An 11,405-nucleotide genomic window follows, 5' to 3' on the forward strand; every position below is an offset into this window, starting at 1 on the left:
GGGTGAATGAGAGGCATCAATTTTATCCAAAATTGCTTTGGATAAAAGCGCTATATAAATGCAGTCCATCCAATGCAGAAATGCAGCCTGTACTGAAATCGAGAGAAAAATGCAAGTTTATATACTGACGGTAACAGCTTGAACCGTCAGTCTTTGGAGATGGAGGGACATGGGGTGGGGCGTTTGAGTGGTGAGCATCCTCTTGCACAGTGGTTTGAAAGATTAGTAATCTCCACTCTAGCTCTGTGAAACCCACCACTGGATGCTCAGCACTATATCGTGCCTGATATTTATCGCATAACTATAGCGTACATGTTTGTTTTTTTGCATACAAGTGTTTGCTTCTGCCTGACCAGTGGCAAAAAATGACTGTGCATGGGGAGGCTACTCAACGGAACATCTAACGGTGGTGGCGTGTTTGCACAATGCATCGTCCTTCGCTAAGACATGGCAGTGCCGATTCAACGTTAACCTTTGTTTTATAGTGTAGTGTAAGAGCTGTAAAATGTATTTAATAAAAATAAAATGCTCTGAAGAGTCGGCGTAGTGTTTCAGAATCTTGACCTGTTAGTTCTTGGGTCGGGGGCGACTGCGTTCCGGCTGACTGTTCCTTAAAACGTCTTAAGTATGCATCTCTTGATTTCACTATTGACGCTTTACCTGTCAGATGGTCTGGTGTTCAGCTTCTCTTTAAGTAGTGTCCATCATTTTGTTTCTCAGGCTTTTATCTCCAAAGTGATTTTCCAAGAGGGAACTTTAAAACGATAGACTATCTTTAATTTACTGGTACGTTCAGTATTTCAGTATAATGTACATTTTACCAGCTGACTCTTAATATCTGGTGTGGTTACCAAAGGTTTATGGCATACCCACATCCAGATCTACAAGTTCTTTGTGTCCCTCCTATCAAATAGTAACGTTAAAAATTGAAGTTTTTTTGATCACTTGGACGAAAATAGCTTAGTACTGCAACAATGGCATGGAAAGCTTTGTATTAACCAACACGTGCCCTCACAGGTAAAGTTTGAATAATTAGATGCAAGTACTCCTACTTTCTTCCCACAGGATATAAAAACCCCATTTATCCACTGTATGCCAATCTAACATCACCATTAAAATCCAAAGCACTGTAGAAGTGCAGTAACTGGTTCAATTACATGTGCTGTACCATTTGTCCGCTAGGGGTCAGTATAAACAACCACACAGGCACTTTGGCTCGTAAATTAAAATGGCTATTATTGCGACCCTCGTGCAGTCCACAAATAGTAAACGGCATCATGTGAGACAGAACCAGTCTAAACCAGAAGTTCAAAGGTTCACAGACGAACAAAACGGACACGGGCACCTTTGTATAAAAATATTTTATTAACCATGCAGCCTGAATACATAAACACCCTTTTTTTTAACACTAACACTCGTTAAAACAAGTTCATTTGCACTGGAAAATAAAAAGGAAAGAAGGAAAAATACATTTGGCAACGAAGTGCACCTTCATCTGAGGTCTTAACATAAGGGATGTGCACATGTGGCTGTCAAATAAATCTAAATAAATATGAGTGATAATATGCGTATACATGGAGATTAAAAAATATAAACTATGAGAAGGGGAGAGGCAGTGGGTATGGAAGGAGATTCGAGGCCCTGTGATGGTAAAGCTTTCATCTGTACAACAACCTGACACGCAGCTACAGCAACTTAAAACGGGTCTTGTTCCAGCGGGTTTGCGCCCAAACTAGCGGTGGGACAGGCTCCAGTTATGCAGGAGTGGGTCTCAACCAAACGGGATATAATATGGCACACGTGGCGTGCGAGGGTGAGTGTGCGAGGGTGAGCGTCCGAGGGTGAGTGTGTGAGGGCGAGCGTGCGAGGGTGAGTGTGCAGGGTGAGTGTCCGAGGGTGAGTGTGTGAGGGCGAGCGTGCGAGGGTGAGTGTGCAGGGTGTGTCCGAGGGCGAGTGTGCGAGGGCGAATGTGTGAGGGTGAGTGTGCGAGGGTGAGCGTTCGAGGGTGAGTGTGAGTGTCCGAGGGCGAGTGTGCGAGGGTGAGCGTGTGAGCGTCCGAGGATGTGTGTGCGAGGGTGAGCGTGCGAGGGCGAGTGTGCGAGGGTGAGCGTGCGAGCATCCGAGGGCGAGTGTGCGAGGGTGAGCGTGCGAGCGGCCTGGCTCTGGAGCGCTCATTAAGAGGAAACTCTAGCGCTCGTTCAAACCCTCTTCAGCTGACGGGGAAGGCCGGGATGCCAGGAAGGCCATCCTAAATTAGAACGCGTCGCCTGTCACTCAAACTCCCTTCCCTGGCGCAGCTGCACCCCGCAGGGCCGCCGCAGAGCGCGTTTTCTGCGCTTACAGTCGGGTTATTTTTGGCGGAAACTCGGTCCGCGCGTCCGCTGACTGTACGCACTGCGCTCAGACGGAAACTCTCTCTCCTGCTGCGAGTGCACCACACTCGCCCGCCGCTCGCTGCCCTGGGGTTCAGTCACACGTTTCCGCGACGCTGCCACAATCGATGCACAGCGCTGTGGGGAGATGGCCTGAACACGATGCGTCCGAATCTTAGTAACCAAGGCACCCGAAATCACGCCCGGTACCCCAGGGACACGAGAGGCACTGCCCAGGCACGGCGCAGTCATTTAACCCTCTGAACTGATTAGCATTTTAGCCCTTAAATGGATTTAGTTTCCCGTGTGCAGCACCGCTGACCTCAGCCACCGGAGGAACAGCAGCGACGGTGCATTTCTCGTCTACACCAGCAGGGGGAGCCGTGCTGAAGAGTGACAGAAGAGGAGGAGGAGGGGTTTTGGGGCGCGGGGGCAGGGCCGGGGCAGTGGAAGGCGGGGCAAACTGAGCTCACTGAGCTCGGAGCAGGTGGACGCTGGGAATTTTTAAAAACGAAACGGTCAGGTTGTAAAAAAAAAAAAAAGGCACAATGGCGGTCAGTCACGTGAGGCCTCAGTCCCGCCCCCTCCCGCCCCTCCCTGTTCCCTGTTCTCCCGGGCGCGGCGTGGGCGCGGCGCGGGCAGCGCTACGTTTGGTGGATCTCGTGGAACATGAGCTCCTGCGGGATGCGGGTCTCGGCCCCGTAGATCTTGCCGGCCCGCCGCTCGAACGCCGACACCATCTGCTTCACCACCTCGTCGAAGAAGACCGCGGCCAGCTGGGAGTGCAGCAGCGAGCGGAACTCGAAGGAGATCTGGGGGGGGGGGGGGCGGGAATTTTAACGTCAGTTCCAGCAAAGCGCCGTGTGAATCTAAAGAAATTTCTCTCACATGCTGAAGAACGCAGCCCCAGACACCTCTCTGTTTTTTTTTTTTTTTTTGCTAATTTATGTTCTTGTCAAACCTGTATTTTTCCAATATGTACAGAACATTAAGTAGCATTAATAAATTCAACAGTAGTAAAATCGAGCAAACTGCTCTGGCCCTGCAGTCAGGTCACGAGGGGTTAATGGGTGGTTTGCGTTTGCAGCCGTATCTGGGCGGACCCAGAGGGGCAGGACCAATCAAAATTCAACGTGCGTTTAACTGCAGTGACCTGGCGCACAGAATGTGACCTTCGCGTGACCTGAGCTCGGCCTCTGAGCAAGCGAGAGAGAGAGAGAGAGAGAGAGACGATCACAGCTGTGCTCCAGAACACAGTGCCCCAGGTAGGGCTGTGTGATATCCAATCACGTTTAAGCACAATAAGAATAACTGCCACCATGGCCACACAGCTTCTGTGTGATTTAAAAAAAAAACAAATCACGTGATCACATAGAAGCTGTACGACCTTGGTGCTGATTGGCTGTTTTATAAACACCCTTCGTATCACAGTGATTTTCCTCTCCCCGGAAACATTTCCCACGGCCTCTGAGGGTTGGTCATTTACTGCCATGTCAGGCATGATTAGAGAGTTAAAAAAAAAAAAAACTCAGGTACTCACAGCGAAATCCAGGGTGCAGGTGCGGGGATAGCCAGGCAGCCCAGGGCTGAAACGCCACACCGTCTCCAGGTGGTTAAACAGCTTGCCATCTGAACAGGCGGCCTGGGGAGGGACGGGCGTGGAGGGGGAGGAGTCAGAATACAGCGCTAACTTCCTATTGGTCAGCACTGAGGTGAGGCAGGTCACTCCACATCAAACAACTGGTCGGTACATTCCGGTATGAAGCGGTTGCAGCCAGCTGAAGGCAGACTGAGCCATTTACAAACAATGCTGCTTTGACCTGAACCAATAAAGAGTTGCTGTTCAGTGCTTTGTCCAGTTAAAAAAAAAAATCAGCAAATGAATGACAGCACATGGCATTTGCACATATCAGGTGGTTTACAAGACCAAACCAGCACAACCACTAAGGCAGGTCATGCCACTAGAGCACGTTACAGTACCAACAGCAAGATCAGTTCAACAACGAAAAGCGCAGTGCCCTACCTTGACCATGTGGGGGCGCACTGTGGAGACCAGCGAGGTGTACCGCTCCATCACGGGGGGGAAGCCCACCTCCAGCTTGGCCTTGCAGAACCCCGTCCGGCGGAAGACCACTTCGGAGCGTTTGCACCACGGCACAAATTGGCAGTAATCCTCCACCCCCGCCACCACGTCATACATCTCCTGCATGGAGTACCTGACAACACACAGACCCCCACCACGTCATACATCTCCTGCAACACACAACACACACCCCCGCCACCACGTCATACATCTCCTGCATGGAGTACCTGACAACACACACACACACCCCCCCACCACGTCATACATCTCCTGCATGGAGTACCTGACAACACACACACACCCCCCCACCACGTCACACATCTGAGACACACACCCCGCCACCACGTCATACATCTCCTGCATGGAGTACCTGACAACACACACACCCCCCCCCACCACGTCACACATCTCCTGCATATAATACGTGACACAGCACACAAGCCCCAAAACAGAGACCCTCATGTTGTTTGACAGAAGGCACACAGTGGCCTACATACCCAGCTTCACACCATGGCCCCTCAGAATAACAACAAGTTCTTCTGATTTTAAAGTGTTTTTCTCCCCTTCCTAAGGCCTTTCACCCATGTGTCTATTAAAATGTCACAGTAATTGGAATAAGACCTATCAGACCTGGGTCAAATACGTATTCGTTTTTGTTTCAAATACTTTTCTGAGCTCTACTGATCTTGCCTGGTGTAATCGAGCCTGCCAATATGACCAGAAGGTGGGGTTTGCACTTTTTTGAGAGTATTTAATTGGTTCCAATACACTAGACAAGATGAGTAAAGCGTAGAAAAGTATTTGAATCCAAAACAAATACGTATTTGACCCAGGTCTGAACCTGAAGCTGCACAAAATCCATTCTTCCCAAACATCCGAATTTGAATAATTTTTTAACTAGCCAGCGCGCACTCTGTGCTGCGACCAGGAGCACTGTAGCCAGGCATGCAGCTTTTGACCTTCACCGTGGCCTGGAACAATTTCCCACGACCTTCACCGCTCGTCTGGGGCAGTTTTACATACTCAGTCACCTGCCTTCTACCCATGCATCTCCTCAAGGGCACAGAAGCAGAGGAGCTTATCATGAGCAGGAGGCTCAACGTTAACGATCCGGCCTGTACTTGCGCTCCAACGCAGCCTGAAAGCCAAATAAGCTCCTTACCAAATTCTTACCAGCTCTCCCTCTGTGTTTTATACGAGGGACATTTGCAGCAAGTTCAGTTCATTTAAAAAGTCCAGTGCAGTGGATGTTGTTAATGACCATCACACATACGGGAAGACATTTACTTAAAAAAAGCCCTCCTCTGCAATGATAACACAGTGTTGAGCCATGACAAAGAAAAATTGATCTGTTCATACCTAGCAGGTTTGCTTTTTGCCCAGGGACATTAGAAGTAAAACCCTTTTGTCTTGACAAAACCAGGACATAGATTATAGTCTTTGAAATTACATATTTTGCATAATTACCTTCAGTAGATTCCATAAATGATATTTAACGCATTTATTACCTACCTTAATTGTTTTTTGTTTTGTTTTTTAAGCATGGATTACAGATTAAAAATGGCTAAATTGCATATATGTGATCTGTATTCTTAATTCTTACTTTAGGGGGGAAAACAACCAGCCTGCTTTGCACTGTACTGTGGAGCACACTGAAATGGCCAAATTATGGTCACTGGAGTTAAAAGCAATAATAAATTATAAGAATGAAATGTATAAAGTGAGGAATTGTAATTTTTTTTTAAATTTCACTTGTCCATTAGTGTGACTTTTTAAAAAATCTTTTTTTTTTTAAACCCACCAAGACTCCAGCTTGGGCAGGCGAGTAAAAAGCTGAACTTCAGCTGAACCCGGGACCTGGAAAGGGCCCAGGCACTTCTCAAACCTGGGAAAGGCTTACTGAGGCTGATAACGATTTTCCATCTCCAGCGTTACATAAGGTCTTCGAGCGCCGCGTCCCAAATCCAGGGACAGGCTATATATAGGCCCAGCCGCGTGGGGCGGGACGACCCACCAGGTGCGACAGGCTCGCGGCGCAGGGCGGCGGCGGCGGCGGTTTTGGGGGCTTGGCGGTGCGGCGCTCACCCGATGATGCGGCGCTCGGAGTACTCCTTCCTCTTGTTGAAGGACTCGGCCAGGTTGAAGAAGCTGCGGGCGGCTGGGGGGGCGATGGGGGGGCGGCCGGGGCTCGCCCGGAGTAAGGGGAGCCCCCGGGTCATGAGGATCCCGCATGAGGACAGGTATCTGTGCCAGGAGAGAAAAGGGCGCGTCAAACAGGGGGGGCCTCGTCCAGCGCTGAACCTTCAACTCAACCCAAAAAAAAAACCGGGGGCCAGATTTAGTAAGACCTTTAGCGCACACAAAACGAGTAACACGGCCAATGACTGGTGCAAAACAAATACCAATGGTCATGTTACCGGGTGTGCGTGTGCCAAAAAGTTCTGCACGTGATGAAGGTCTCAGTAAATCAGGCCCTAGGAGTGTTAGTCTGATCCACTAAGGGGAGTAATAATGTCCGCGTGTCAAACCCCAAACCCACAGGTGTGAACTCAGCAGGAGCGGAGAGTTTAAATAAAACACACAGCACTGCGGGAGCCCCGTGCCCCAGAGCATGTAGGGCGACAGTGTGGCACAGTGGGGTAAGGAACTGGGCTTGTAACCGAAAGGTCTTAGGTTCGATCCCCGGGTAGGACACTGCCGTTGTACCCTTGAGCAAGGTACTTAACCAGCTATGTAAAATGCTATGTAAAATTGTGTAAGTCGCTCTGGATAAGAGCGTCTGCTAAATGCCTGTAATGTAATGTAACGTAAATGCTGGACTGCATGGTCACTATAGGGACCTTCCCACCTGACAACTGTCTGTCAATCAGCTTTCCCAGGCCCACAGACAGGACCGCCCTGCAGTCCAGTCAAATCGGTCAAGGACAGAAACCGTAATAATATAAGCAATAAGAGTGTATGTAGAAACATGGGAAAATTCTAACTAGGCCAAAGCCAGCTATCTACCGCAAAGCCCACATCAACATGTGATAACAGCCATTGGACCGCTATTGAAGTGGTAAATAACAGAAGTGGGCAAACCACACGTACCAGTCAGAACAGTATACAGTACATTACATTACAGGCATTTAGCAGACACTCTTATCCAGAGCGACTTACACAACTGTTTAGATAGCATTTACTTTGCATCCATTTATACAGCTGGATATATACTGAAGCAATGCAGGTTAAGTACCTTCCTCATGGGTACAACGGCAGTGTCCTACCCGCATATCCAGCTATTTCTCTGTGAATACTCAGAGAACTGTGAGTGATCAGGAGACAGGTGTAGAGTGAAGTAGCAGCAGGTAGGCCTAAATCACACTTTCAGTTCACATCCAGGACCGTTTTCCACAGAAAAACATCCACTAGTCCACACGCTCTCATGATGACTCATTTCCATTGTGACGTGATAACACAGATCGACTGATACACAGGAAAAATATGTGAGAGGTAAAAAGAAAAAGAGAGAGAGATAGAGAGAATGATTCAGAGAACCTGAAGCTTTAGCCTCAGGCAAATTTCAGTCACTCTCTTCTGACTCTCTCAGCCCACACCCAATGTCAAAGTGACATTACATGCACTAAAGCTGGGTAGAAACACATAGCACTGGAAATTATCCAGGGACAATAACCAAATAACAAACACAGAACAAACAGACAGGCTGAAAGTTCTAGCCCGTTTCATGTGTGCACAGCTATAACTTATAATTTCTAGTAGGTGACCTGAATGGACACACACACACACACAGCTCCATTCAAGAACCACAGTGGCTAAATAAAAACCCTGTTTCAGTGGGCTAAGCTTAAAAGTTCAACCTGCCCAGACCCTGCCAGAAACCAGTGGATTTTAGGCCAGGTGCCAAGTCATCCGTACCTGGCTGTTAGGTGCACACGCCTTGGACACGGTGTCCTAGCACCCAGTCTCGCAGCACCCCCTGGTTAACGTCAGAGGGGCAGGCACGGACGTCACGGCTACGTCTAAAGAAGTCCCTAGATATTTTAGTTGACGGAACGGGGCCAGGAGGCTATCAATAGCGGCCTATGATAAGACTGTTGGCTTCGCGGTACAGTCTAATAAAGCTGCACAGCCGTCACCGACGTCATGCTGTTGTAAATTCAATTGAGCAGTGTGAGAATGGGGAAGGGGTTTCGCTTGATGACAGCGTAGCTTGTTTCCAGCAACGGTATTGGACTGCTAGGCTATGCAAACGAAGGAAAGTCCAAGCAGTTAACCATATGAATATAGCTGACATAATGGGGGTGCAAACATGTTGAAAAGTGAAAAATTAGCCAGGTCTACATCACCGAACCTGACGCGAGATAAGTTCTCCAGGTCAAGGACACTGTACGGAAGAGTGTTTTTTTTTTTAACTGTAACGATTAATGTCCGTTAAGTTGGCCAAAGTGCCGGGTAAGAACTGTGCAGAGCTAACTTGTGAGGCTAGCTAACCTGCAAACGAATATAGGCGAAGCCCGAGGTAGTGACAGCTCGCCAAGACTCAGAAGCACAGAAACTGAACTGGCAAGGTTTCCAGCCAACGTTAGCCAGGAACAAGAGCAAGAAACTAAACGTTAAGCCTAGCGGGGAGCTAACTCCCGTCTACTGCTGTCAAGACAGATTGTAAAATAACACACAATTAGCTAGCAATTAGCCATTTAAAAAGAGTTCATTTCGGACAATATGCTAGCTACCTAGACATTTCGCGAAAAATAACCCAGAAGGAAGTGGACAAAATCACACAATAAAAATGAAACTAGTTAGCTAATGTTAGCCAGATCGCTAACCATGGTAGCACCGGAACGGTATGCTATCTAAAATTAGTTCTTGCTAGCTGGGTAAGCCTCGATAAACCCATGAAAATATTACCCCCCAAACAAGTTACCTCACACCATTCCTTCGAGGTGCCCCCCGGCAAACTGTAGTTGGTAACTGGTTGATGCACTCGGCTACCGCTATCCTCAAACTACGAGCACCTCTCGCCATCTTCACTTTGAAGACCTCTGTGTCAGCTGGCAGTACTAGCCTCACAAAAGCCCACCCTTCTGGTAGGTACGGCCTCTGTGATTTTATTGGACAGTACGTGTGCGCGTTGACGTTTCATTGGCCATTCTAGGCGTTCGTCAGAGGTGTTGTACTCATTAATTGTGTTGCGGGTGCGCGCGCACGACTGTCACGAGATGCGGGATTGAGTTGCGCTTGCTTTGGTCGAGCTATGGTACACAGTAAAGGTTAGAGCTAAATTTATGGACGGAAAATACACATTTAAAAGCAGTTTTCCTGTCCTGTTTGACTTTTTAAAAAACTACAGTTAACCTTACATTACTAATTAAATGCAATGACATGATATAAAATCAAAGAAAACACTCTATTAGACATTATTGAATGATAATTATTTGGGCAGAACTCGATAAGTTTATTTTATGTAAATATACACTTTTACAATTAATCACATTTTAATCATACATAATACTGTAGAAATCCCAGGCAATTTAAAAACAAAAGGCATCATGTGCAGGGCTCGAACACTTGACATTTTTTTCTGAGTTGAAAAATTTAGGGCCACACTCATGCATCCCTGTTTGTAGATGCGGCCCTAAATTATTTTCCCAGTTAGCACACGACAGGTTTCTGGATAAAATGTTTTTAAAATGGTACATCTGTAGACCTCCTTGACAACACAATGGCATTATGCCTCAGATGAGGTGGCATGCATTGGGTCATGGGCTGTTTCTTTGTTTGTCCACACTTTTGACTTTCCATGGCTTTGGTGAAGGTTTATTTTGGTCTTCTATGTCCATAAAACTTTGTTCCAGAACTCTTCTAGCTTGTATCTTTATTTAGTAGTAAGTAAAATTTAGTAGTGCCGTGGCTGAGGCATGTGTGGCTGCTTCTGGAAGAGGTTCACTTTTTTATTGATGATGTAATTGAGTATGGCAGCAGTAGGATGAATTTGGAAGTGTACAGACTTGTCTAGCAATGGACAAAGAAATTCCTCCATCCTCGTCGACCAGAGTTTCATCCCACAGCAAGACAATGACCACAAACACACAGCCTACACACCCAAAGCATTCATCAATGAAATGCTTTGGTTGTGTGGGCAGTGTGTTTGTGGAGTCATGTTTTGGACTGGCCAAGTCATTCACCAGATTTAAATCCAACTGAGCATGCATTTCACTTGCTGAAGAGGAGACCGGCGACAGAAAACCCCCAAAACAAAGATCAGCTGCAAGCAGCAATTAAGGCCTGGAAAGGCATTTCCAAATAAGATACCAAATATTTAGTGACATGACTGGGTCATAGAATTGATGCAGTTATTGAATTTAAGGGCTATGTAGACTTTATTGCTTTCATTTACTTTTAAGTTCATCCATTAACTTAATTTTGCACAGCTGAAAATTGGGGGATTCAACACAAAAATAGCTGTTTCTGTAAAATGGTTAAACACATATGCATAGAAATACTATGTAATGAAAGTTGATTGCATGTACTTTTACCTCATATTCATCGTTTGATCTCGAATCTAAAAGCCTTTAAGTATATTGCAAAAATAACTAATTTCACTCTACCTGCTACCATACTTTTGGGGGGCACTGTATTCAGTAATAAGCTCCCTGTGTGTTGAATATTTTGAACATTTCCATACAGCTGGCACAACCACCAACAGTTAAATTTTAATGTATAATAGACAAATAGTATCAGATTTAGTGCAAAGCCTAAGAGGCCAGTCTCCAAATATTAAACCAGAAAAGTCATATTAAATTAGGCAAAAACTTTTGAATGCAATTGAAAGTCAACACTGAAAACACATTTGTGTATGATGAAGAACTTTTGTCATCACTCTACAGTCTTTTGCTGTTAACGTATTTTAACAACTCTGATCGACCATGTATTATATTCAGTGGAGCTCA

At 46.7% G+C, this 11,405-nt stretch overlaps 1 protein-coding gene across 1 annotated transcript; it reads right to left on the reverse strand.

Moving 5' to 3' along the window:
* Positions 1-1,346: 1,346 nt before the first annotated feature.
* On the reverse strand, positions 1,347-9,545 carry coq10b (coenzyme Q10B). The gene is made up of 5 exons (XM_064329609.1): positions 9,380-9,545; positions 6,541-6,699; positions 4,396-4,588; positions 3,913-4,014; positions 1,347-3,184 (listed from the first exon to the last, which is right to left on the reverse strand). The coding sequence occupies exons 1-5, from the start codon at positions 9,478-9,480 to the stop codon at positions 3,017-3,019; spliced, it is 723 nt and encodes a 240-aa protein (XP_064185679.1). The 5' UTR covers positions 9,481-9,545; the 3' UTR covers positions 1,347-3,016.
* Between the last annotated feature and the right edge of the window lie 1,860 nt (positions 9,546-11,405).

This window comes from Anguilla rostrata, chromosome 3, assembly GCF_018555375.3.
Source record: "Anguilla rostrata isolate EN2019 chromosome 3, ASM1855537v3, whole genome shotgun sequence".
Taxonomy (NCBI): domain Eukaryota; kingdom Metazoa; phylum Chordata; class Actinopteri; order Anguilliformes; family Anguillidae; genus Anguilla; species Anguilla rostrata.

Bases quoted from the DNA above. Each gene is read 5' to 3' on its own strand.
- coq10b (XM_064329609.1), bottom strand. From the start codon at position 9,480: ATGGCGAGAGGTGCTCGTAGTTTGAGGATAGCGGTAGCCGAGTGCATC. The intron at 4,589-6,540 runs GTGAGCGCCGCA...GTGTGTTGTCAG, and splicing joins TCCGAGCGCCGCATCATCGG to GTACTCCATGCAGGAGATGT. The intron at 4,015-4,395 runs GTAGGGCACTGC...GTCCCTCCCCAG, and splicing joins TGCGCCCCCACATGGTCAAG to GCCGCCTGTTCAGATGGCAA.